The sequence below is a fragment of the Halichoeres trimaculatus genome, unplaced genomic scaffold, assembly GCF_033239565.1.
Source record: "Halichoeres trimaculatus isolate MK-OKI-2021-1 unplaced genomic scaffold, fHalTri1.1 fHalTri1_scaffold_5, whole genome shotgun sequence".
Lineage (NCBI taxonomy): Eukaryota > Metazoa > Chordata > Actinopteri > Labriformes > Labridae > Halichoeres > Halichoeres trimaculatus.
In genome coordinates, this window is record NW_027437183.1 from 24,047,316 (window position 1) to 24,074,136 (window position 26,821).

At 42.4% G+C, this 26,821-nt stretch overlaps 2 protein-coding genes across 3 annotated transcripts in view; one reads left to right on the forward strand and one right to left on the reverse strand.

The window, feature by feature from the left end:
* Positions 1-15,615, forward strand: part of hectd4 (HECT domain E3 ubiquitin protein ligase 4) — a 37,088-nt gene extending 21,473 nt beyond the window's left edge. The window contains exons 45-76 of the mRNA XM_074669420.1: positions 82-185; positions 663-824; positions 923-1,071; positions 1,210-1,289; positions 1,545-1,708; positions 1,848-2,085; positions 2,250-2,386; positions 2,480-2,606; positions 3,221-3,358; positions 3,502-3,638; positions 3,888-4,048; positions 4,138-4,319; positions 4,411-4,616; positions 4,701-4,831; positions 4,923-5,128; positions 5,225-5,404; positions 5,626-7,022; positions 7,108-7,315; positions 7,400-7,623; positions 7,720-7,865; positions 7,966-8,069; positions 10,041-10,164; positions 10,478-10,668; positions 10,759-10,905; positions 11,029-11,148; positions 11,253-11,408; positions 11,518-11,621; positions 11,912-12,133; positions 12,216-12,382; positions 12,479-12,674; positions 12,763-12,985; positions 13,429-15,615. Of these exons, the coding sequence (XP_074525521.1) occupies positions 82-185; positions 663-824; positions 923-1,071; positions 1,210-1,289; positions 1,545-1,708; positions 1,848-2,085; positions 2,250-2,386; positions 2,480-2,606; positions 3,221-3,358; positions 3,502-3,638; positions 3,888-4,048; positions 4,138-4,319; positions 4,411-4,616; positions 4,701-4,831; positions 4,923-5,128; positions 5,225-5,404; positions 5,626-7,022; positions 7,108-7,315; positions 7,400-7,623; positions 7,720-7,865; positions 7,966-8,069; positions 10,041-10,164; positions 10,478-10,668; positions 10,759-10,905; positions 11,029-11,148; positions 11,253-11,408; positions 11,518-11,621; positions 11,912-12,133; positions 12,216-12,382; positions 12,479-12,674; positions 12,763-12,985; positions 13,429-13,565 (6,368 nt within the window). The 3' untranslated portion in view covers positions 13,566-15,615. The remainder of the gene's footprint in view (positions 1-81; positions 186-662; positions 825-922; positions 1,072-1,209; positions 1,290-1,544; positions 1,709-1,847; positions 2,086-2,249; positions 2,387-2,479; positions 2,607-3,220; positions 3,359-3,501; positions 3,639-3,887; positions 4,049-4,137; positions 4,320-4,410; positions 4,617-4,700; positions 4,832-4,922; positions 5,129-5,224; positions 5,405-5,625; positions 7,023-7,107; positions 7,316-7,399; positions 7,624-7,719; positions 7,866-7,965; positions 8,070-10,040; positions 10,165-10,477; positions 10,669-10,758; positions 10,906-11,028; positions 11,149-11,252; positions 11,409-11,517; positions 11,622-11,911; positions 12,134-12,215; positions 12,383-12,478; positions 12,675-12,762; positions 12,986-13,428) is intronic.
* A 4,503-nt stretch (positions 15,616-20,118) lies between these two features.
* On the reverse strand, positions 20,119-25,512 carry LOC141790812 (L-serine dehydratase/L-threonine deaminase-like). 2 transcript variants are annotated; one of them, XM_074670910.1, is made up of 8 exons: positions 25,429-25,512; positions 22,187-22,343; positions 21,999-22,038; positions 21,773-21,912; positions 21,544-21,635; positions 20,785-21,012; positions 20,560-20,684; positions 20,119-20,463 (listed from the first exon to the last, which is right to left on the reverse strand). In XM_074670910.1, the coding sequence occupies exons 2-8, from the start codon at positions 22,337-22,339 to the stop codon at positions 20,270-20,272; spliced, it is 972 nt and encodes a 323-aa protein (XP_074527011.1). In that variant the 5' UTR covers positions 22,340-22,343; positions 25,429-25,512; the 3' UTR covers positions 20,119-20,269. The 2 variants fall into 2 exon arrangements, with proteins under 2 accessions (XP_074527011.1, XP_074527010.1); XM_074670909.1 differs by lacking the exon at positions 25,429-25,512 and adding an exon at positions 22,424-22,493.
* Between the last annotated feature and the right edge of the window lie 1,309 nt (positions 25,513-26,821).

A 26,821-nucleotide genomic window follows, 5' to 3' on the forward strand; every position in this document is an offset into this window, starting at 1 on the left:
TTTATGTGCTCAAAAGCCCTTCAACGCATCATGTTCATTTACTCAGCAGTGTGTTTGATACAATTATGTCTCGTTGAGCAGGGGAACGGCTGGGCATGGTTGAAGCTCAATGTGAAAGAGTAAGAATGCTGTACAGGGACTGCGCTCGGCCTCCTCCTCCTCCTTTGCAGACCGACAGACGCCAGGTGGGAGCCCAAATTTATGGCATTTTCATTTCTTGATTCAATTTTCTTAGTTTTTACACTCATTTTCGCAACATCAAAATAAAAACATCAGGGTGATCCACATCAGAGTCCACATCAGGGTGATCCACTCTGATGCAACAAGCAAAAAATCTGTGTGGCAAAAAAACACTGAACATTTTTGAGACTGTCTGTTGTTTGTAGAGACAGTTAGACCTCAGCTGATCTTCTCCCTGATAAAAGAGAGACAAATGTCAGTCTTAACAAAAATTGTTGATGAAAAAAAATGAATGTTTTCATTGTCTGACAGCTGAAACAACGATAATTACAGTGTGAACTTAAATGTATCTTATAAGCCTCAACTTGCTCACTCATTTTGACCCTGAGTCAAAAATCTTCAAAGACTTTCTGATAAATTTAATAGTCAGATGATTTTTTTCCCCTCTTTTTACGATTCCTTTGATGTTCTTCTCTCATCAGCCTAAGGAGATCACTTGGTGTCCGTCCAGAGTGTTCCCCCCGGTCCGTGCCTGCATGTTCTCATCTCGCCTGACCTCCGTCACCTTTTTGGCTGATCCCAGTGCAGGAGGAGGGCTGCCCAGAGGCACCTTCATCTATGCCACATGCCCTGTACCAATCCAGGTTGGCACATCCCGTTTAAACACACTCAAAGGATTATGACCTGCTATTTCTGTCTGTTTGAACTTGTATGAGATTGATTAATCTCTTTTCCCCTGCAGGCCCCGTCTTTTTACTGGGAGATAGAAATTGTCTCCTATGGAGACTCAGAGGAGGACAGTGGGCCCATTGTGTCCTTTGGTTTTGCCACTGAGGCAGAGAAGAGAGACGGAGCGTGGACCAACCCTGTGGGCACCTGTCTGTTTCATAAGTATGTTTACCTGCACATCAACGCTCAGTAACTCCATCCTTTTCCCACTGCGCTGTTTCTAACTGGAGTGCTGACTGCTGTTCTTCTCTTTCTTGTTGTTCCATTTCTGTGCGTCTGTCTCCTGTCTGTCTGTGTCAGTAATGGTAGGGCAGTGCACTATAACGGCTCCAGTCTGCTGCAGTGGAAGAGTGTCAGGCTGGATGTGGCTCTACTTCCTGGTGAGACAGGAGACAAAGTTTTCCTTGATCATAATCCACAGTCTCTTCTTTGATTTGGTCGTCTTATAAATCCATACAGCGATGAATGTTATGGATTTTGGACTGAACTCTTGAACTGGCTGCTCTTTCAAAATAATCCATGTTGCTAGCATATCTTGCTTCCTTTGCTCAAGCTACACAAGCATGCTGTCTCTTGTTTTAACCTGATGGCATTGAGCTTTTCTATTAATTTGACAATACATACATTGAACACAGGTGATGTAGCTGGAATAGGCTGGGAACGTTCTGAGGGCACTCCTCCACCTCCTGGTCAGGCGCCTAAAGGCAGAGTCTACTTTACCTACTGCGGTCAGCGGCTCAGCCCCATCCTCGAAGATGTGGCTGGTGGAATGTGGCCCCTGGTTCACATTCAAAAGAAGGTGAGTTTCTTTAAAACTTACCTACTTTGAACATTTGAAAAACTCATGACTTGTTTTTAAGCGACAATAAATATGCATAATACTGTATCTATATCTTCAAAAAAACACTCACTTGATGTTTTCTTTTTTTCATGCACAGAACTCAAAGATCCGTGCCAACTTTGGAAACCGGCCCTTTGCTTATGCAGAAGGCCAAGCACACAGAAATGCTGCAGACCTGTGTGTTGACCTTGCAGAGGAAATAAGTGCAAACTTTGAAGCGCTACCCTTTGCTATGGCCTCAGACAGTGACAACGATGCAGGTGCAAGTGTTACCTCTGACTCTGGCTCTCATGGACCGCCTTGTCGTATTGCAGCTGTGGCAGTTCCTCAGCAACGTAGGCTTTCACCTTGATTTTAGTCTTACCTTATTGATCAAACATGCTGTTTTGTTTCGTCTTTGGTTACATATAAATGTCCTACTTTTACGTTTTATTTTAACTTCCTGTTGGTGAAATGAGCGAAAGCTGCAATTGTGTGTTGTCATTTTCTGCTATTATAGAGTACAACAGTGACCTGTCGTGCCATTACAAAGTTGAGCTTAGCTATGAAAACCTGGTCACCTCGGGGCCTGACCCACATCCTCCTCCTATCGCAGATGATGAGAGTGATGATGAGGATGATGATGATGTCCCAAGAGTGAGTGGAGCCTACACTTCTCCAAAGTTCACATCATTTTCATAAATTCATCTAAGGTTTATTCCCCTTATTATATGTCTGTCTCATGTTCAGGAGGACCACTACGCCTTGCTGGTCAAGGCCTGGGAGACCAAAGTGTTCCCAACCATTCGCAGGCGGTTCCGCAACGAGGCTGAGAGGAAGTCTGGCTTGGACCAGATCAAAGGAGCTCTGCAGCTAGGTACAGAAAAAGTCTACAGATATGTCATAACTCCAAATTCTGTTTTAACAAATTACTAGAACACAAACCTCCTTTTCTTTTTCGATATCACAGTTAGTCAATCAGTGTATAACAACAAGTTAATTTGAAAGAAGCTGTGAAGCTGTGTTAAGCATTTAATACTTTGATGTGTATAACAAATATCAGTCAAAATCACTGAAGCTGGAAGGTCAAATTCGAATCATTAGCCAAACAAGACTCTAGTTAATGTGTCTCTTCTCTTTGTTTTGCTCCTTTTAAAATCACTGATCCGTCTGAATGCTTCCCACTTAATATCTTTGTTGGCACTCTCTAAAACGTTCTCCTTAATTAATTTCCCTTAAGTAAAACAGAACAAGGTTCACTGAGTATTGTTCTTCAGTTTAAGTGGACATGAAACAAGCTAACAACCTACTTAATCAGTTTAAAGCTCAGATCAGAGTTCATTAAATCAAAAACTGGCTATGTCCTTTCTGTTTTAAGGAAGACCGTGCTCTGTAAACTTTGTATTGAGAGTTCTTGCTCAGAAGTTTTGTTGTATCGATTTGCCAAGGACAGCTTTAACCCTGTTTGTCTCTGCGTTTCATTCACAACAGGAATGGTTGACATTGCAAGACAGACAGTTGAGTTTCTGTATGAAGAGAATGGCGGCATCCCTCGTGACCTGTATCTCCCCACCATTGAGGATATCAAGGATGAGGCCAACAAGTTTACTATTGACAAAGTCCGCAAAGGTACCTCTCCATTACTCTAACAGTTACAACACAGTAAGAGAAAATGAGATAACATTAGGCTCAAGCCAGCGTAAATTTAGATTTACTATTTTTGTAATTTACTCATGAATATACCTGGGTGATCATTTCCCTTTGAAACACAGGTTTGACGGTGGTCATCCGCTGTCCAGACAGCAACAACACCAACAGCACTACAGGAGGGACAGCCCTGCCTAAGTTTGCTATCAGGGGGATGTTGAAGACGTTTGGTCTGCACGGGGTAGTGCTGGATGTGGACTCTGTGAGTACAAAACTTGATGTTCATTTTTGCTTTGTGTGCCATCTAGATATTTCTTTGGTATGCCAAAGGGTATCAATCAGATCAGTTGACCCATTCTGTTGCTAGCATGAATATATTATTTATCTAGCTTTCTTTGGTATGAGCCTATATCTCCTGATAGTGTTAGAAATGCATCCTCATACATTGTGGCATACATCATTTATGTTTGCCAAATTATTGTGTGCCTCTTGTTCCCTTTACCTTGTCCAGGTGAATGAGCTGGTTCAGGTGGAGACGTACCTGCGCAGTGAGGGGGTCCTGGTGAGGTACTGGTATCCTATTGAGATGCTGGAGCGCCCTCCTGCTGGATCCCGACGAACTGCAGCTAATGGCTTAGTCTCATTAGACAGCAGCAACATTCAGATTCACAGGTAATGTGTGAACCTAATCAGGATTAACATAATTTAAATGCATCCTGCAGCTCAGCACAAACAAAACTTGACTTCCTACTTTGCTGTAGGGAACTGCTCCGCTGTGAGAGTGCACTGGCTCGGTTGTACTGTCGAATGGCTCTGCTCAACATCTTTGCCCCCAAGAGCCCACACACCTTCACACGTCTCTTCCACATACCTGCCATTCGTGACATCACCCTGGAGCACCTGCAGCTGCTTTCCAACCAGCTGCTGGCTCCACCTCTCCCAGGTGAGTGCCACGCTGTCCTCTGAGTCCTCCGTTGATTTAGAAATCTGACTTTTTCCCGGGTGTAATTGCCATGGTGCTGTTCTTCCTGCAGATGGCACTATCAGCTCAAGTGCGATCCTACTGGCCCAGTCGTTGCTCCACAACCTCCAGGGACAGAGTTGCTCTCCCTCAGACTTGTTCTATCAGGGTAATGCTCAGCCCATCCGGGAGTGGCTGACAGTGGCCATCACCCGTGCCTTGCATCAAGGAGAGGAGAGCCTGCTGGAGCTCACAAAGCAGATCTGCTGCTTCCTGCAGGTCAGCTCTGCGTGAACACACACCTTTCTGCTTTCATGTCCAGTTAGTAAAGTTGCTCACCTCTTTTGATTTACACTTTGACAGAATGCACCAGAGCAGTTTACATCTGAAGAATTTCCTGTAACTGAGTCAAAGGTCAGCATGGATGTGAGCTTCCCAGGTGCTGCCTTTGTGATTGTATCCTGCAAGGAGAGCCAGCTGGGCTGCAGGAAAGAGTGAGATGCTCCCACAGAACACAGATTTCTTACTCTCTGTTGCTTTAGCCCATCTTTAAATGCATTTTCTCCTTCTCTTTCTCCCCATCAGCTCCAGCCTGTACAAGGCTCCCTGGGCTCGAGTTATGGTGTATGGCCTGGGTCACAAAGTGCGTAGAAATGGTCAGCTGAATCTGATGGAGGCGGTGTGCTATCCTCTGGATGCCTCACCTACCAACACAGGCCTTACTCCCCCTCCCACCACCAACCAGTATCCCTCTGTTATCATTCCCACGGATAAGGTGCACATCAAGCTGGGTGAGTATTCAACTGCCAAGAGGGAAATTAAACCAGCTGATTTACTTTTCATGTGAGGATAAAATGTAATTAGATGTTCTCTTGTGTTGATTGCAGGTGTGTCGCCTCCTCCTGGTGCTGTGCTGGTGCTGCACTCCCTGCCACTGGAGTTTCCTCTGGCTGTGGCATTTGCAGAACAGTTGTTGACATGGAAGCTGGGAGAGAGCAGTGAGCGATCAGAAGATGAGCTGGACACGGTACCCCCGTCTGTGCTGCTGCAGGTGGTAGAACTATTAGGTAGGTTGAGAAACTCTGAAATGTATTTTGATTTTTTAACTAATGATTGTTAAATTCAATCACATAATCATTTAATATGAACCCTTAAAGATGATCACTTAACAATAATCTTGTAAATGATGAAGAACTTGGAAAACTTTAATGATAAAAAAAATACCAAACATAAATACAGCATTCACAAATCCCAACTTTCACTGTCTTCTGTGTCGTTGTTGTTGAAGGGGGTTTGCTATGGACCACTGATTTGGCTCCCTCCATCAAAGAGCTGACCTTTCACTTACTGGCAGAGCTTTTGCGGAAGATCCACCATTTGGAGCAGCGCAAAAGTCCTGCTGGTCTCTCCAGCTCCATCGCTCTGCTGCTGAACCCCTGCCTGGCCGTGCTCATGGCCCTGCAGACAGAACTCAGAAAGCTATATGACCGGGAGACTCAGGGATGGACGGCTGGAGGAGCTGGTGCAGGAGGCTCTTCTTCTGGAGGCATTGCGTTAGCTCTGGGGGCGGAGCAGAGCCGTTTCTCCACCTATTTCCATGCTCTGATGGAGGTGTGTCTGGCTGTGGCGGAGGTGACACTCCCGCTTAACGTTGGCGGCTCTTCAGTGGGAGCTCTGTCCTCCACCAGCGCACCTAATCTCAGTGATTCCTCTTCATCCTCGTCGTCATCCCCAGGACAGACACCCCAGAGCCCCAGTCTGCTTTCAAAACGCAAGAAGGTGAAGATGAAGCGCGAGAGAGCAGCAGCTGCTGTAGCCGCAGCAGTTTCTGGGAAACGAGGAAGTGGAGGCACACGGCTGTCGGAGAGTGACAGCGCTCTGCTGAACATGGCAGGAAGTAAACCTGAGGACATGCTGTGGTTCCACCGCTGCCTCACGCTCCTGATGATCCTGCGACATCTTGCCAACAAAGACCCACAAGGCTTAAGTGTGACCAGCGATGCAGTGACAGATGCCTGCCAGGCCCTGGTAGGACCCACTGCCCACAGCCGCCTACTGGTGCTCTCAGGTATCCCCACACACCTGGAGGAGGCCGTGGTCAGAAACGCTATCCGCAGGGCTTGCAACGCACATGGAGGTCTTTTCAAGGATGAAGTATTCATCCCTCTGCAGGAGGAGGACCCAAAGAAGCCCAAACCTGGAGCTGGGGTTTCCAGCCCTCAGGATGGCAAAGCAGGGCCTGAACCTGAGCGCCCCTTTCCTAACAGTTGCGGTCCTGAGAGTCCTGACAGCTCCAGTAGTGTGACTCCAGCCATGAGTGTGAGCGCTTCAGCATCTACCAGCCAAACATCCATTTGCAGCTCCTCTCAGGGAGTCTCCCGCACCGCCAGTGAACTTTCTGTCGATCAGGAGATGTTAGCTGTTCCACCCCTTACCCCTGCTGCAGCTTCAGCTGTTACCTCTCCACAGCAAGGACCTCAAGACTCCCAAACTGTTTCTAGTCAGGAGAGCCTAGACACCTCCTTTTGCAGCACAGGAAGCCTGGGGAGCCTGGGCAGCTTGGGTGAGCCTGTGGACAGCGCAGAAACACCGTCAGTGTCAGATGGGGGCTCTATGAACACTGTCACCTCACTGGAGAGCAATGCTGTGATGACAAGACCCATCAAGGGCTATGCTGTCATTGAGGTGGGTTGACCATGAGCAACTGTTGCTCTTAGCTGTTTGATTTTGTTCTGAGGGGTTACAGCTGTCTGTCTTTTATTGGTTTCAGGTTCGTTCTAGGGCCAAAGTGGAAAAAATCAGAGCAAGTCTTTTCAACAGCAGTGATCTGATTGGCTTGTCCAGTCTGGAAGGTGAAGAGGAGCTTATGGAGTTGACCAATGAGGAGATCCTCACAGCATCCAGTGTTAACCAAAGTCTGTTTGACACACAAGGAAGCTCTGCTCTGGAAGACTATTTCCTGGACAAGTCGATCAAAGGTGGGTGTTGGATATTTTTGCTTTTCCACTGTAGCCCCAGTTCTGTGAGCATATACCTAAATTGATCCTTCTCCATGTTTTAAGGCGACAAGCTTGTCCCTGGAGCACGAGATGTCCTCACAGACATCTTTAAGAGCTGCGTGCACTCAGAGCAGATGCTCAGCCTCACACCAACAAAGCCAGTTAAAGTGTCAGACATTTACCTCAGCAAGGAGCAGATCAACTCTCAGACCCCAGGAAACCTCCTGCATACTTTCTTCACCAACGTCAGGCCCCCCAAGAAAGTACTCGAGGATCAGCTGACTCAGGTACACAACACAGTGAAGAACTGTCCATGATGTTTGGCATTGAATTTCTTTGATTTTGCATTTTCATTTATGCATGTCAACATTTGTTTGTAACAGATCCTGAGGAAGTACGGCACTCCCAAGCCAAATAAAAACAAATACAGCAAGGCAGGAAAAGAGCAGCACCAGGGTAAAGTTGTGAGCACCAAGAGGCCTATTACCAAACCTCCCACCAAGGAAAAGTCTGTGCTCAACAGTGTCAGGTGAGTGTGCTTAACACAGAACTTTGAGTTCCACTTGTGAAGTTGGTTTTCACTTTGTCACAGTTATTTGATTTCTTTAACAATCTCTTTCCTCTGCTAGAACTGCACTGAGCGAGAAGAAGACGGTCTTGAAACCGAAATCTCCTGAGAAATCCAGACCTGAAGAGAAAGATGTAGAAAAATCTCCTGCAAAGAAAACTGAAGGTAGCAGTAATTAGAGAAATATTTGATGTGAAACATCACTGAAGGATGGCTCACATAATGAGTGTTTGAATTTACTGTAACAGAAAGCAAAGGATACATCTATGGGTGATTCTTCAACTAAGAAAGTTTTTCCGTCCCCAGGGTAGATTCCCGAGAAGAAAAATGTTTGCTACCAAAAAAAATTTGTAAGGGTTAGGTTAAAGAAGTAATGAAAAAAGTAGCTGTGTCTCAATGATGACATTTAAAGCCTTTTTCACCTGTGTGATGGTAATGACGTGTGACGGTAACGACAAATTTCAATTTTTGCAGAAAATATTGGTAAAGTTTTAGACTTGCTAAGTTAACAGGTTAGCTAGCATGCAATGTACACAAAATATATGTAAATAAAGTGAAATTTCCCACAAATTAGTGAAAATTAGTGAAATAACTTTAAACATATTCTCACATTAGGGTGAATAAAAGATCAAGTTACTCATGTGGGCATTTTAAAATCAGGCTTCTGCCTCATGACGTAGAATGTTCCTCTGGAGCATCTAATTAGCATGCAACAGTGTCAAGATTTTTTGTGAAAACATTATCAGTCTGCAAAATGTTGAATGTGATGGTAAAGACGGAAGTATAACCCTAAATTCCACCGCACAAGCTGCGCAGCGCAGCGGAGCGCCACAGTCTTGCTCCGATTGTCAAACCCCACTGGAAGCAGCACACTGCGCCGCTCAATCCAGAGGGGGGAGGGCTGGAGGGCTGGTCCTCGGAGAGTCACAGGCTCTCGTGTGAATAGCATTGTCACACGAACACCATCCACTCCCATAACTTTTGATATGTCAGTCCATACCTTGTCCTTTCTGCCTGTATCCTTATAAAAAGGATGTTTGGGATCATACATAATGTTGAACTTCTCCACCTCCAAGATCAGCTTCTCTTTATCCATGGCGTAGTGTTGCATCTGGGACCCTCTGACCGACTGTTTACCTGATGCACGTGCCTCCAGATGTGACGTATTTATAACATATTGGGCAAATTTACATCCAAGAGTTGGTGCATTGTGTTTTATTTGGGATCTTCCGGGTACTTCACACAGTGACTTCCTGTCTTGTGCTTTCTTATCAACAGTGAATTTACGAGGTATGGAAGCAGCCGCGCAGAAAATCGCCTTGAAGCGTATTTCTCGCACCTGGGTGCGCGCAGCAACACGTGCAGTGTAATTTGCCTGATAGATTACAACGTAAGCTCAGTGCTTCGCAAGGGCCAGTGAACGGCGCGTGCAGTGGAATTTAGGGGTCAGGGACAGCAATATTTAACTTTAAATTAACTGCAAATTGAATAAATGGAACAAATATAACCTATATGAATTTGAAAATGTCATTTTTAGTTTTTATGAGGAAATTTAAAGTAAGTATTTAAATGAATTTAGCACTTTTGTGGCTTTATTAAAGAGGGAATGTTAAAATACCTGGATTGGGGACAAGCCCAAAACTGTGAAAATCTTGCACTTTTGAATTTTGAAATATAACCATTGAGACACAGTTGTTTTTTCATAGCTTCTTCAATCTAACTCTTACTAATAGAATTATTTGTTTTTTGTAAAAAAAAAAAATAAAAAAAATTCTTGGAAATAGAATAGAATAGAATAGAACTTTATTTGTCATTGCAACAAGTACAACGAAAATCTACCCTGGGGACGGAAAAACTTCCTCAATTGAAGAATCACCACTATATATGTTTTTTTTTAACAACTAGGAGTGTTTAAAATAACTTTTTTTACTCATACAGTTAAGTTCTCTTCTTGTTTCTGAATGTCATAAAACTAAACCCACCTTGGTGTGTTTTTTAACTCAAATAATCACTTTGCCCTCTGGTAACCTGTAGTGAACCCACCATGATGTTCCACCACCGCACTTGTACCTTTAAAGTGTGTTTGCATAAACAAGATCTCTCAGCCTCCCTCACATACTGCTCTGTTTCCTTTAGTCCCGGAGGAGAAATTCCTGACACTGGAGGGCTTCCATAAATTTGCTGTTGACCGTGCCAAGCAGGACATTCGTAGTGTCTGGAGGGCAATTTTGGCTTGTGGCTACGATCTCCACTTTGAAAGGTGAGACTTGTAAGGGTCAAACCCTCTTAACCAACACCCAGACTGCTGTAACATAGATCCTGTCATAAACAGGATGCAGACATGTTGTTGGTCACTGTGAGTCATCATATTTTCCAAGTCTCTGTTGTTTACAGTAGTTATCTTGTTGATACAAAAAAAATATGACATTTTATGTTTTATTGGCATTCAGGAAAGAGAGCAGACCACACAGTTTGGAGAGTTTACTCATAAAACAAACAAAAATGTATAACACATGACTGTTGAAGTTTATTACTATTCTGTAACCTTATTTTGAACTCAATTTTTTTCTTAGGTGCACCTGTATCGACACTCGCCATGCCCAGAAGGCCTGTAGGAAGTGGGGCCTGGAAATGGACGTGGCGTTGGTCGAGTACATCAACAGACTTTGCCGTCATTTGGCTATCACACCAGCCAGACTCCACCCACATGAAGTCTACCTGGACTCCAGCGATACTGCTGATCCTCGTGTGGCCTGTCTGCTCAGTGAGTAAACCATCTGGTTGTTTCTGTTTGTTTGGTGAGGAAGCATCAAGTAAGTCACATTTGTCTTCATGTTTCATCTTGTGTTTTCAGATGTGCCAGTGGAGAGCCTGCGTTTAAGATTCGCTCTGCTACAGTCACTCAACAACACTCTGGAGAGTTTCTTCCTGCCGCTGGTGGAGCTGAGACAGACACAGACCTATCAGAACAGCATCGCCGCGCTGCTGTGTGAAGCCAAAGGTGAGGAGAATCTCAGCACAGATGAAGCAGGTCGAAGGAACGGATCATGATGTCACTTATTCATGAAGGTGGTTGTGTTAAGACAATGTCTGATCAAATCTTCATCACTTCCTGTGGTTACAGGTCTGGTCTTTTACGACACTAAGGTGACTGTAATGAACAGAGTATTGAACGCGACGGTACAGAGGACGGCTGACCACGCTGCTCCAGAGATCACACTGGACCCTCTGGAGATCGTTGGAGGTATTCAGTTCTGTTACTTTTCACATCTTTGTTTTGCCGTTCACGGAGCTTCATGTAAACTTGTTTAGGCATTCTGTCATTGTCTCTTGCTTCTTGTTCTTCAGGTGAGATCAGATCCTCGGAGAACACATATTTCTGTCAAGCAGCACGTCAGCTGTCCTGCGTGCCGTCATCTCAGCTCTGTGTAAAACTGGCCAGTGGAGGTGATCCGACCTACGCCTTCAACATCCGCTTCACTGGAGAGGAAGTTCATGGCACAAGTACAAGTTTCCCTTTCACATCTTATTTTGTTTGTTTTGTCTTTCAGCATTTTTTGGTCAACATTTCTTTTTCAAACCTAACTTCAGCTTTGATGAATCTGTCTCTCAGGCGGCTCCTTCAGACACTTCCTCTGGCAGGTGTGTAAAGAGTTACAGAGCTCTGCTCTCTCCCTGCTGCTCCCGTGTCCCAGTGCTGCAGCCAACCGCAACAAGGTAAGGTTTTACACTTTCTTCCATGTTTCACTGTCTTCTGCTTGACACTTCTGTTCTTTCCCACAAAGTATGTTCTGTATATCCTTGTCTGGATTGGACTAAGACTAAAGCAGATCTTATTGTTCATGCTTTGAGTTCATGCACACTTGACGGTGAGCTAAAAGGAAATCTTTCCATGAAGAAGCAGAACTTGATGTTCTTCTCTTAGCACAACACCAAAACAGTCTTACTAAGAGTCACTGTCACAGCAAAGTTTGTATGAATCAATGTTTTTGTTGGGTTATTTTTAGGGAAAGTACATCCTGACACCTTGCCCTATCAGCTATGCAGAGGAACAGTTGTTGCACTTCTTTGGTCAGCTTTTGGGCATCGCCATTCGTGCTGATGTTCCACTTCCTTTGGACCTGCTGGGCTCCTTTTGGAAAGGTCTGGTGGGCGAGCCCCTCGACCCCGAGCAGGATCTCCAGGAAGCTGATGTGCTCACCTTCAACTATGTCAAGAAGTTTGAAAACGTAAGAGGATCGTTAATGTTTACCTCACATCTTTACCTGACTACACCATGCTCCTGCTGACATCTGTGCTCTTGCTCTGCAGGTGAGTGATGAGTCGGAGCTGGAAGCCCTGTGTGCTGAGATTTCCTCTCAGCACCACTCAGGTGAAAGCCCGGACTCCCCCAGCCGACCCTGCTGCACCTTCACGTATGTCACTATGGCAGGTGATGAGGTGGAGCTTTGTCAGGGGGGCCGCAGCCTCACTGTCAGGTAAAGGAGACATGCAGAATGTAACCAGCCTATCAAGTCTTCTGTCCTTGTTTTTTTCGTACTATGTAATACTGTTGTGTGTGTGTGTGTGTTAAGCTGGGAGAATAAGGACGTGTATGCACGGGCGGTGCGGAGCCTTCGTATGAGGGAGCTGCTGAACATAGAGTGTATGACAGCGGTGCGCGCAGGCCTCGGCTCCATCATTCCCCTGCAGCTGCTCACCATGCTCAGTCCGCTGCAGATGGAGCTGCGAACTTGTGGCCTGCCCTACATCAACCTGGAGTTCCTCAAGGTAATTCACAGTTTTGTTTCAAACTAACAGAGTTCCTCCTCCCTTTGGTGTCAAGTTTTAAGTGTGCTCTTCTCTCATCTCACTCTAGGCTCACACCATGTACCAGGTGGGCCTGATGGAGACTGACCAGCACATTGAGTTCTTCTGGGCTGCCCTGGAGATGTTCACTCAGGAGGAGCTCTGTAAGTTCATCAAGTTCGCCTGCAACCAGGAGCGCATACCGTTCACCTGCCCCTGCAAGGATGGAGGGCCCGACACCGCCCATGTTCCTCCGTACCCCATGAAGATCGCCCCTCCAGACGGTGCTGCAGGTAGGCTAAGAGGGGGACACAGAGGCTGCTATCCGTCTGTGACGCTCCTCTCAGAAAGCTTTGTTAGTGATGATCACAGCAGGTTGTCATGTCTGGAACAAGTTGTCTGCAGCTTCATGTGTTTCTGGACATGAAAGTTCCTCTAAGATGACTTGTTGGTAGATTTGTGAACTTCAGCTCTTTCACAGACAACATACATTCTAGTTTACTGAGCCACTTTATAAAAACAAGGAGTCAGAGTGTTTCTTTTTGATAAGATAAGCAGTTGAACACTGACTTTTATCACCCTAACAAGCTCACTATCTCAGCCCATTGCTACACAGCTTGTCCCTGTGCTGTTTCATGAAGAGCTGAAGTGGTAAACTTACATCGCAGCGCTCATTATGTAAGATAAGCTTCATCTGATTGTGCTGTAATTAATGGGTTTGATTGTCTTTCTCCAGGTCAGCCAGATTCTCGTTACATTCGGGTGGAGACCTGCATGTTCATGGTTAAACTGCCCCAGTACACCTCTCTGGATGTAATGCTGGAGAAACTGCGATACGCCATCCACTACCGCGAGGACCCACTCAGCGGCTAAGAAGACTTGACGACCAGGTGTACCCGCTCCCTTTTTTCATTTTCCAACCCCTGCCTTCCTTTATCTCCACACTGCTGGACCTTCCTCTGAGACAGACAACAGCCTCTTCTGCTCTGCTGCTCCTCCATCAATACTTTTGTTTTATTTTGGGTGATGCTTTGCATGTTTGGCCCTGCTTTTCTTTATTTTTACTACAGTTTACATAACCACTAGGTTTTGTCATTATGTTTGACGCATATTTTTGAGCAAAATTCAGGGAAGGTGATTTGAACTGGCTCTGACACTGCAAACAAGTGTCTGTTCTGATTGCACTGAGTTTGAGAATGGCATTGATTTGAACAACTGTGAGTCTTTTTTCCCCCTCACCTATAACAGAGGGGATTAAGTCAACTTCTGTGAATCAAACAACTGAATGGGATGACTTCGGATCTGCACTTTACAGGTGCAGGATCAGTTTTATGAATTCTTCCTCTGCTGTAAAATTCAAGTATTCAGTGCGTGGTCTCAGCAAGAAAAGCTCTTCTCAGAGTTGCTGAAACTTTGCGCAGCTGTGAAGGCAACAAAAGTAACAGTTTCTCTCCTAATGCTAAACCTTGCTGCCTCCCTCTGTCCCCCCTCTGTGGGGGTGATCTTCTTAAACATGCCTTTGCTGTGGGTGTCTCTCTAGAGGCCCAAATGATTTCATAGATATTATCTCGATGTTTGAGACGGAGGTACGACTTCCACCTAAAAATTAAATCTGTGATGCTGCCTATTTTTTGACCACGTCAGCTCTGAGCAGGCAAAGGGTATGAACAAGTGCTGTACAGGATAATATGTAGTTTACTGCCTGTTTAAGAAATATGAACTGCTAATGGACAAATTAACTTATGCCTATATAAACTGAAAACATTTTATCCAAGTCTCTGATAAGAGAGGGTATTTAAGACATGTAAAAGTCATATTAGTCTATCAGTTTATAAAATTGCGCTTTGATTTTCAAAATTTTCTGAGAAGCTTTGGCAGCATGGTGGGTCAGGGGTTCATGCGAGAGGCCTGCTGGTTCAGATTTTCTGCATTTCAGGTTTGAAAAGCCTCTGTTACTTTGTGAAAACGGGAAGGAGATGATGTTCTCATGAGCTGCTCTCCCATGTTGTTTGCGTGCTACTGCTACTGAATGTGCAACAACCCTGCCTGCCCCTCCCTTGCTCCCCAACATACACAGTCTGCTCACACACACACACACACACACACACACACACTCACACACACACAGCGAGGGGGGGTGGCAGACTTTCTTGTGTTCTGCCTTTCATATTTTTTTTAATGAAGGAAGATCAGGATTCAGCTTCTTTTGTTTTTGTTAATTTTATTTAATCCATAACCAAATGTTTAGCTGTGTAAAAAATTACATAGGAAAAAATGTAAATAAACTGCAGTTATGTTTGGAGGCAGTTTTTATGAATTGCTAATTCACCTTATGATTTTTGTTTGCACTACTCTTCGAAGAAAAAGATTCTAAAATGAGCAAACTAGGCGATGTCTGTTGGATATCCGGTTTGTTGTGTTGTTATTTTTTAAATGAATTTTGGAAATACCAGTAATCTTATCACCTTTTGTCTTGTACTCAGATGGATTCAATTTCTTCTACTCATGGTGAAACATGTTCTCTTGTGTGAGTAAAATCGCCATTTTACTTGGATAGAACTGAAAACACAACAGCATTATGGGATTGTTGACTTGCTTGCCAGTTTTGGTTCAGTTCTTTTGAAGAGTGACGCACCGCTGCAAGCGTGGACGCTCTCTCCTCCTCTTACTCCTCCTGTAGAAGGAGAGGAGATAAGGTGATAAAAAAGGACATATCCAAACAAAGAGGTGTTACGATAAAATGTGTGCTGTACATTTACTTGATATTTATTACAATTATTTATGGTTGCATTAACTTAACTTTTACTGTCTTACCTCTGCACATCAGAAACTTAACATATCTAAAATGGATTATACAGATGTAAAGAATCAGATGGCATTTGAGATTTCTGTGTCACAATAAAGAAATGTCTTCATGTACAAATACAGCGTGTTTCTTTCAGTCTTCTCAGGTGTATCATTTAGTTTCATTAGACCTTTATTAATCAAGGAGAAAAGTAGTGCATCCATCTGTCCACTCATTAGCCATAACACTGACAATCTGAGGTCACAGGCTTGGAGCCTATCTCGGCTGTCATATGGCCTGTTTCAGGGTTCACTCCTGGACAGGTCAGTATTTTCAAATATCTTACTTTTTACTCACTTTATTGCCTCTAAACACACATTAATGGGTACATTGAGGCCAGAGATGTTATCTTTCAGTCAAAAATGAACACAATCAGCAACACAGCAGCTCTTGTGGCCACATGTTTTATACTGGCTCTGAATAGAATAGCTTAATACTGAATGCACACTAACAAGGTACGTTTATATGTATGTTAAAACTATGTTTTTGTACATAAGGGGGTCCCTGCTCCATCCCTCCATCACTAGGGGTCCTTGGTCTAAAAAATGCTGGTCCAGAGAGATCAATGAAGCAGAAAAGCATCTTTTTTTTGGACTGTGGAGGAAGGTGAAGTGCCCAGAGAGAACTCTCATATGTATCAGTAGAAACTCCACAAATTAAGACCTTCCCACTGCACCACCATGCTTCCTTCACATAAAGCAGTAGCTGGAAAAAAGGACAAATGCACTAATTACAACAGGCCTTAAGTGGTTTGTGGGAGTCAAAGTCCTTACTTTTTTAGAAAATGAAACTTGGACCACTGAAAGAATATAGAAATGTATAATGATTGCAGCCATTAAAAGAATAACAGAAAATGAAGAACACTATCTCACTTATTCTCTTTTGCTTACAAATCTTTTTTTGTTTGTTTTAAATCTATTCTTTTTGTTGAATTATATAGAAACAAAATTCTCTCCATATACATTCAGTCTAACAAAAGAGGGAAGAAATAACAGAATTACAGAAAAATATGGAAAATAAGAAAGAATCAAAGAGAAAAGTCAGCTACACTAATATGTTGACTGAGATATTAAGACACAGATGTTAAATAAAATAGGGCTAATGTTTCTGCATTAACTGTGATGTTCAGGTAAAAAAAAAGTATATTATTATTATTATTATTATTATTATTATTATTATTATTATTATTATTATTGTTACACCTTTTCTTATCATTTAATTGCATGATACTTTTTCCCTTTTGTTGCACTGCCTTTAGGATGCTGCTTCTTCCTGCTTCCTGCTGAGAACTTGGTTCACAGGTCAAAGGTTGTATGCACTTTGTGCAGAACACAATTAGCAGTCACCATACAGCCAAGGAGCTAAGCATACAGGTGCTGACTGAAAAAGGGAGAAATGCATTACCAAAGCTCTATTTTGGAGTTGGAAATTATGATAGACCTGGGGATGAAAACAAATCAATACAAAAAGAAAAAAAAACCTTGCTTTACGTCAGGGCTGCTGAGTCAGTCACACAGTTTTAGAGCATGCCTCATTTAAAGAAGCAGTAGTTCCTATTAGAGCAGGTGCTGGGTCTTGGACACAACCCTCTTCTGTATGTTTTCCCCTTTCTCACACATTTCCTGTTCTCTTTAAGCTGTTAATCAATAAGGGAAAAATGTTCAAAACCGTGATATGAAAAAATAAAAATAAGTGCTTTAAATTTAAATTTGCTGCAGTATTTCATTTATAGCATATCCAAGTGTCAAGAACATGGAGCACATTTCATTGCAGTCATTTGAATCCCAAAATCAAGACACTGGTAAGAATGTTATCATTTTCACCAACTTACAAAAAATATTATAATGCAGTGTTACAGAATTTTATCCTCATAATTAAAAATGTGTTTAATCACAGTTAACCATTAAACTTGGTGATTATTTGCAGTAAAAAAAAGAAAAAAGAAAAAAGTTTGATGGCTGTAAGATGAGACTTAAATAAAAGCCAGAACTAAAGGATTATTACGTACATCTTGATACTCAAACTTTAAAATGACTCTTAAAATAGAATGCAGTTACAACACAACATGTACTACTCTCAATTAGGATTAAAGGACAGACTAAAATTGAAAACACTTTGTTCACATGTGTGTGCACAAGTAGGCAAAACACTCTTGCAAAACAGTTTGGTGTCATTCACGTTAACATCTTTGGCATGGCATGGTGGACATGCCAGTTACACGCCTGCACAGACAATAGCAGTATTGATCCTGATGAACGATGCCCATGACGCATGTTTTGTCTTCTTTAGGACATGCTTTTTATGTGAGGGCCCCTGCAACCAGCCCCTGTTATGTCACCACTGCTGGGTAAACCGGACACCTTTTCAGAGCAGCCAGTGCAGGACCAGGCCAGTTTCAGCTGGATCTGAAGCCCTGCTGCCCTGACTCACACTGGCCCTTCAGCTTCATTGTGTGTTGTGTTGTGCAAAAGGAACAATCTGAATAGCTATGATGGTTGAAATGTTTGGAAAAGGAAGAAATGGAAATAATTGGAGAAATATTTTACACGTAGTAAACAAATAAACAAGCTTTTCTTGCCCAGGAGGCATCCCAGGAATGCCCACAGCATGCTGACGCTACTTTCAAGGGGAGCCAATCATATATCCCCTTTCTCACAGCTGTCTTCCTTCTCTCTGACATAAGCTCCACTTTAATGACCCCCACTGACCAATGAGCAGCTGGAAAAAGTGCCACATCCCTCACAATCCGACCAATTGAGCACAGAGAGGCTCAGCTTATTGAAAAGGCGTGGAGACCTCTGCTGTGGTCATGCGACATGTGGATGACCCATAAACAGCTTCTTTAGCTTCATAAAGGCCTTTAGGAATCCAGGGGTAATTTGACCTGACTGCAGTACAAAGTTGTGGGTCAGGTATGAAACACTATTGTTTGCTTCTTCATTCATAGGAGATTAAAGTCACACAAGAATCAAATTTGAATGCTGCAAGACAGCCTGCACACCCACAGAGGAGAGGGGGTTAATTAGAAAATAAACTAATGAGAAAGGGGTTAGTGATGAACTTTTACTCATCAAACAAACTAAAGTTACTTATGGGAAAGTCTGAGTCACAGGCTGTATGTTAGCTCATGTGTTATTAACACTTGATTTAAGTGTCTATGTGTTTTATATAGAAAAATCAATATGTTCTGCATATTTCAACATCTATATCAAGGAGTGTACCTGTAGTACACCTGGTAAAGATTTGACCTCATTAATCAACCCATCTGTTACATGATGTTTATTTCATCATCCTATGCATTTCTTCCTCCATAATGCATTGTTGTCTTAAGTTATGCATACGTTGGTGTTAAATGTTTGCGTTTATGTTTATAGTTGAATGTTTTTTCATTATTAGAGTCAGATTCCACAGGTGCACACATACACCTGTCTGATAAAGCTGATACACATGACGGCATTTTTGAACAATGTATGTCTTTAGATGTGTGTTAGAAAGACTGCAGAGTTAGGATTATTCAGGTGCTAAACCTAATGAGGCGTAACAGCTCATTTAACGCCTGTTTCATCTACTGAGCTAAAGTATATCTGACTTTTAAGAGTGACAGCCAAGGCAAGTTAATTTATACAGCACATTTTGGCAACAAGGCACTTCAAAGTGCTTAAGAGAGATGAATAGTCATTGAAAAGGTCAGCAAAACACGTTAAAACAAAACTATTGGAATTGGTTTTAAAATATATTACAGTGAAAAGCATTAGAGTTGTGTGATAAAATATATATTAAATGATTTGTTGAAATATTCTAATAAAAAACAGCTGTAAAGGGGGAGTTTTGAACTTGGATTTAAAGGAGCAGAGAGTTTCAGCAGCCCTGATATTTCCTGGGAGTTTACAAGTATACTCATTTTTTATGCAGTTAATTGTTTGATGCAGTCATGCATTTGTTTCTGGTATGTAGATTTATTTCCATGGCAGCATTTTTTTCAGGTGTTTGAACAGTTGAGATGTGCTGATCTGTGTAATGCTGCCTTGTGGATGATGTGGACACACTTCTGGTAAAAATACAAAGTGTTGATAAAAAAAAACTGATTTGTGCAAAATAAAATGATATTATGAGTCAGTTTAATCTTTCTGACACACCGTTCAGTGGTCATGTTGTTATAAAGTTAATCTGATATTTGTTTTGGAGTACACACAAACTGATAGGATCTTTATGTATCTGCTCTTAGTCTGTGTGAAGTTCACTCGTTCACTTGCTCAACGATCTTACTCTAAAGCAGTGCTTTTGGATATTTCTGACGGTAAACAGACACGAAACAGAATTCACTTTAGATACAGAATGAGTTTTGGTTAAGCTTGTTTTTTTCTTAAATAAGAAAAACAGTCCTTCAGGCAGAAAATTCAGAAACATAATTTATTCATTTTAAATACATTTTAAATACAAAAGCACAAAAAAGGCAAAATTTTTAGCAAGCAGGCTAAATTTTTCAGAGTACATCTTTTTAGAAACAGGCTGTGTTATTTTGAAATAGCTCTTTCTAGTTTTTACATGATAAAAAAAACCTCCATTCAGCAGCTCCTCTCCCATGTGTGGGTGTCAGTGCTCAGGAGAGTCTCACAGTCTGGAATGATTCGGTCTATGGAGCACATGAATAATTTAGGGGGTTATCATGGGTCGAGACCAGCTGAAGGAAGAACACAGGAAAGGTCAGGAAGGCGTGAGGTGGACAGCCACACTAGATAACACCCAGCTGTTTTTTAAGCCTCCACAGCTGCTCCATGCTGATGTTGTTGCCACCGCACACCACAATGACCACCGGGCCCAGGCTGCGGGCCAGCTTTCCTTCATCCTGGAGCTTTTTGATAATGTTGCTGTACACGGCTGCCAGGGCTGCACCGCAGGCGGGCTCCACCAGGACCTTCTCATCATCTGCAGAGAGAGCAGAAACCAGGAGGGATCAGGCAAAAAGCTGATTTATTGATGCTTTAAACCTAATGTGCAAATCAAGCTGCAGGTTGTACTCACCTACAAAGCGTTCTACAGCTTTGACCGCCTCCTGATCGGTGACGACTGCTGAGAAAACCTGGTGCTCATTCACCAGTTTAAGAGTCTGTGCAGAAACCCTTGTCAGACCCAGCGTGGTTGCAACACTAAGGATAAAAAAACACACGTCAGTACAGGTGAGAAAAACACATGGGATGATAACATAACATTTGTACAAATGACATGACATTTTTGCAGTTTCTGTACCTGGTGATTTCAGGTAAAGTGACCAGCTCCCCTGCCTCCATTGCTGCATTAAGACTATGTGCTCCCATGGTTTCCATGGCTACTATGGGAACATCAGCCCAGTTGGCGCGCCGCAGCCCCTCCACCACCCCGTTCAGGAGGCCACCACCTCCCACAGACAGCACTATGGCTCCTGGCTTCTCCTTCATGTCCTGCTCCAGCTCCTTCACCAGGGACGTGTGGCCCTCCCTGCACACAAACACAACCATGTCCTGTTATTTTAAATCAAATTGTTTAAACATTTCGTTCAGTGTTTTCTGTTTTTAAAAATTCATAATTGTATTAAGAGAGGCAACAATTCAAGCAGCCTGCAATAAATTTAACAATAAATCATTATACAAGGAGCCCAGTCTGTGCACACTGCAGAGGTTTATTTCTTTCATCCTGGAGGGGAAGAGTGTAATAAAATACTGATGATACTTCTGGAAGCCTCTGATTTAAGACCTCCAGGCAGGTTTAACAACTTGACAGTGATGTTGAAAGTGTCAATAAATTATGAATGAGTTTGCAGCATGATAAGATACCACAATAACTACATAACACCTCATCCAGATTCTGCAACAAGAACTGTTCTGTGTGCATGTCAGTGCACGATAAGAGAGTCGTCACTGTCAGTAATTTTATCACTGTCTTATCACTCCCTTCTCTCTATCTCCTGATGACAAACAGATTACTGAACAATACTCTGTGCTCACAGTTATTCACTGTAACAAGTCTCACCAGATGAGCGGGTCATCGAAGGGGGAGATGAAGATCCAACCGGGGTTGTTTGCAACGAGCTGCTGTCCGTATTCAATGCTTTCATTCAGAGCCTGAAAAGAAGTTACTTTAATTTAGTGAATCAAAGCTGTGCCATCGTTTTTGTGTGAATTTTCTCTTTAAAGACTGAGCTGAAGTGTTAATGCTGCTTTAACATACTGTGACTGATGTGAAAATGCAGTCATCTAACCTTGCCATGGATAATCACAGTGGCTCCCTCGTCCTTCAGCCTCTCCACTGTTGGGTTTGGTGTAACACTTGGCACAACAATGGTTGCTGGGACTCCAAGCTGACGAGCAGAGTAGGCTGCAGCCATCCCGGCGTTCCCACCTGTTGGGCCCAGAAGTGTTAAAGACGACTAACTTCAACACGTCAAACAGAAACAAGGAGAAGTCTTAAAAATGACTTAGGCTCACCTGAACAGCAGACAAAGCGCTCACACCCTCGCTCAGCCCACTGTGAGAGGCAGAAGATAACAATGTTGGTAAGCTAACCTCAACAAACCAGCTTCACTTTAGTAAAAATGGTCTCTTCTCAGCCACTCAAACTTCAGAAACCAGATCAATCACATCACTTCAGAACAGCAGAGGCTTAGAGTACTCACAGTTTTACACAGGTGTCCGATGCCCCTGATCTTGAAGGATCCTGTGGGCTGAGATGAATCCAGCTTGAGGTAAACACAAGTCCCAGCTACTTTAGTGAGGGCGAGGCTCTGCCTCACTGGAGTGGCCACATGCAGAGGTTGTTGGGTCTTCATCTCTCTGAGCAGGGGACAAATTCATTCAATACTCAGTATGATCTACTTTTTAATCATTACATGGTTCTGTTTCCTGTAACTCACCAGTCCCGGATGTATCTCAGGATAACAAAATGCTCTTGATTTGGGTGATCTCAATCTTCCTTAATTCTTGACTCATGCATCTGAAGTTTATATATAAGTACTTGTGCTGTGGGCTTGGCAAAGGAGGCCCACGTAATGACCAATCAGCGTCAGGCATCCAGCCAGAAGACCCTCCCTCTGACGAGGAGGAAGACGCGGGATGAGTATGAATGAAACTTCTTTCACTAGATTTCATCCCTTTTTCTTGAACAACAAACACTTTTCAGGGATGATTCGTGGACTGATGCATTCAAATGTACACAAGTGGTGTGACCACAAGGACGCACTCTGTACCAAATAATAAAATTCATAAACTATTTTTTCCATTATGCTTTTTGCTTTGTGCTGTCAAATTAAAGAATTGGGCTTTTAAACTTTTAGTAAACAAAATAACAAATGTAGGTCAAACCGTCTTCTCACCGTACCGTTATTACATAATTTTGCCCTCCTTTCTGACCCCCTTGACATTTCCTCGCCGCCGTGCTGAGTGCGTCCTCTCCCCTCTAAAGGAGTTGCTCTCCCCGCAGACATTACCAAAAGAGTCGAGACTATTTTGGCTCCGACAGACTACCAAAAGCGGGTCCGTGAGCTGCCTTCGTGCGGACGGTCCAGACCTGAAAAATCCGGCTGCTGCTCAGGAAATAAAGGGTTTCAAAATGAGGTCGCTCGGTTTGTAAATATTTGGTATAAAAAATCTCTTGTGAGATAAAACTCACGTGAACTCAGAGTGAAAGCTGGTGCCAACCTGTAGTTTGACATCAGGTACCGCGTTATGCCTACATTTCAAAGTCAACAGTAAGTATCCGGGAAAAAAGTCCCTGCAATTAAAATATTTAAATGTTGCGTTCAAGTTCGTGTCTCAGCTGTATACACTTTGATTCCTCCTCTCCATTAAATGTAGGTCAGTCTGTCAAGTCAGGTCACTCATTGTGTCAGGTGGGACAAACATGTGAGTGCTGTGGGTGAATTGATCCAAATCACAATAATATCATATAATTTCCTTGCCTTTCTCAGTGTGCTATCGTTTGTCAGGGTGCATTCACAACAAGATTTAGTCCTTTTTAATACCTACCAACTACATTTTATGGGTACAAAAGATATAAAAAGTTATTCATCACGTTTTTTAGGAATCTAATTGCGGTATATTTGCTAAAAAAAACAACAACATTTAACTAGCCTCTAAAGTAGCTTTTGAAAGACATAAACTTAGTTGTTGCCATGTAACAGTGTACTTTTTTTAGATGTTCCTTGTGATGGAAGAGCACAAACATAAAAAAAAAAAAAAAAAAAAAAAAAAGAGATCTCAGATTAAGATATTTCAGATGGTCTTGAAATTGAGAAGCGGACAGTGAAGTTTCAGACTGCAATGTTAACAAACATTAGTCTGGGCTATTGGGCTATCCATGGAAACCCAAAAACTTTGCCTTCACTGTCTGACACAAGTTATGCTGGTGTTACTTAAAACATATGTAAAACCTGGATTAGGTTTCACATCTTTAAGAAAGTTTTTGTTAATAAAGATGTAAGTGTTTTGAAGTACACCTGCAAAGGAAACTAACTGTTAATTTGGACAAACAGTGTTTCCACTGAGCAATCCTTTGCCAGAACTGTAAAAATGTCTCATTCTTCCTATTAATTAATTTCCATGATTTTTTTTCACTGCTTCTGAAGTTACAGTACTGTTCTGGTCTGAGTCACCCAAGTCAAGGAAATTTAGCCAGACAAGAGAAGATGGTTGAAACATTGAAGAAAAAGGAGTGGACCTTGCAACAGTAGGTTGGTGGAGAGTCTATGCTATACCTGCAATATAGGGGACGAGCGTGAAATCTCAGACAGCTCTGAGTCATACCAAAGTATAAGCAGTTTGTCCCAGTAAAAATACAGACAACCAAGTCAAACATGTATGAGTGTGTGAGAGACAACAACTGTTTTTGTGGTCAACACTATCATACATTTAGTTGTTTTATGTGATGAAAGTTTTCATCCTCTCCACCTCTGAGACCGCTTGGTCATATTTTTACTTTCTTTTGTTTGAATATGTTGTTTTAGACTTTATACATTAAACAGCAAGTGCATGGTTCTTCTAAAGTTTTTTTTTTCTCTTTTGAGTCTTAGTTGTCACAAGATATCAATAGGCCACACTTGTGCAAAAAATACTGCAGTAATTTGATTTTGTCCATTTACTTTGCATTACCACTAGTGTCAGGGCAAACGTGTGCCCTCTGAAGGCCTGCAGCTCCATCTGCTGGTGCAGAGCTGCAAGTACAAACAACATTCTGTTCACTGGGAGTCTGTTCTGTATAATGCTTTATTTTTTATGATACAAATTTCTTTTATTTTCTGCACAGCAAAGTCACATTATAGTCTGAAGGTCAAAAAAGAGGCTATTTTTGTTTGCAAACACATTGACAGCAGTTCTAAATGTGAACACTGACAATGTGTATGTGGGACAGTGGAAAATATGGGATGGTATCAAAAATATTCAGCTTGTTAAAACAAAATGTTACATATTTGTTTAAATGTGTAGTTTGCATTTCTGTTGCTGTCATAGTATTTATATATTTTATATATTTATATATTCTACCCTTTTTGCCACAAAAGAAGGGGAAGTATTAAATAATCTGCCTTACTAGAAGCAAGTTTACTGATGAAAGTTGTTATGAAACATCATCCCAAAATATTACATTTCTAAAGTTGATAATATGGTTTTTGTCATAATGACCAAGTCAGTTTCCCAATAGACATCAATGTTATCTCTTTATTTTTGGGTTACTTGGTTTGAAATCATTTTGAATTTCATTTTTGCAGCATAGCAGACTGACAAAATTATATCCATTGTAACTTTTTTAACATAATATTAGATTTGACATGAGAAACACTGGTTACACCAATTGACATTCAACAGTCTCACCAAATGACCATGTCTTTCACCTATGTGAATATTGCTTTGCATGTGGAAGACTTACAGTCGTGCTTTGATGCATTTTATTCAAACGGGAATGAAGGCCCGGTGGGCTCAGTCGGCGTCATCTGCAGACGTAGACTCTCTTCATCTTCAGGGATAATTGACATAAAACCCAAGGACTCACACACACTAGAAACATAAAAAGTTAACAACAACCAAGTCAATCACATGTCACATCTCTCCATTTCTCAATTATGCATTTATATGTAATAATTATTAAATATGCAAAAAAATAAATAATCAAATCTGAAAAAGGTCAGATGTTAGCTGATGGTAAAGAGGGGCAGAGTAAAGGACATTGTCATCAGCATGCAGTGCAAGAGAAGTCATATTGAATCACTGGTAGTTTATCAACAACTACAAATACCTTTGTGGAGATCATTAAAAACAGGCCGTTTTTTCAAACCAAATGAATGATGACAGCCGACGAGAGAAGATTCAAAGTATATGTTGTGTTTTTAGGGCCTTGTTCTGTGAACGGTCTATGTTTAACATCACAATTGAAAACCTCACTCAGCTAACTTACTAGCTACTGGTGTGCCACTGAGCCTCCATATGAGCCATGCTGATGAAGGGATGATTGAGAGCTTCTCCAGGAGTGATCCTCTTCTCGGGGTCCATCTCTAAAATGCATTCCAGGAGGCTGATAAACGCTCTCTTATCCTCCAGCTCAATGGGTTCCTGATTCTCTGGGTAAACCTGGATTTGATTGGTAGATAGAAGTTTAGATAATCTGCCCGCTTTCCTGGTTATACAGGAAATCTGTAATTGTGTGTTATTTACAGATGAAATGGACCACTTACTGTTATCAAGCTGTACAGACTGTCAAAAGACCTCGTACTTCTTTCAGGAATCATCTTACCGGTGTCAAGCTGGTACTCCCTTGGGGTCTAGAGGAGTGACAAACCACAGATGATTCAGGCATGTCTTCTGCTCAGCGAGAAACATTACTGTTCAGATACCTTCAGCCACCACTTTGGCTTGAGCCAGAGCTTGTTTTCCTTGAAGAACTTGAGTGTGAAGTCTCCAGCATCGAGGAGGTGGTCGGGCGGCTGGCCCAGTGTCAGGACGATATCCCTAATCTAGAGACACAGAGAAACATGAAGTCCTTTATCGTCTCAGAGCATGTGTGTGAATGCTGCTACTCAGATTTATAATGTTAATATTTCCAAGTATTTACCATCTCATACTCATCCACTATGGAAAATGGATGTCCTCCGAGGTAAAGGAGAAGCAGCACACTGCCAAGACTCCACATGTCTATAGCCTCAGAGATGTGGAGACCCAGGGATACTTCAGGTGCCCTGTGTAAAGTGTAGAAGAGTCAAATATCAAAGTCAGAAGGTGTTTTCCAAAGGCTTTATAGTGTCTCCCCTGTACCCCTGTAGGAGCTT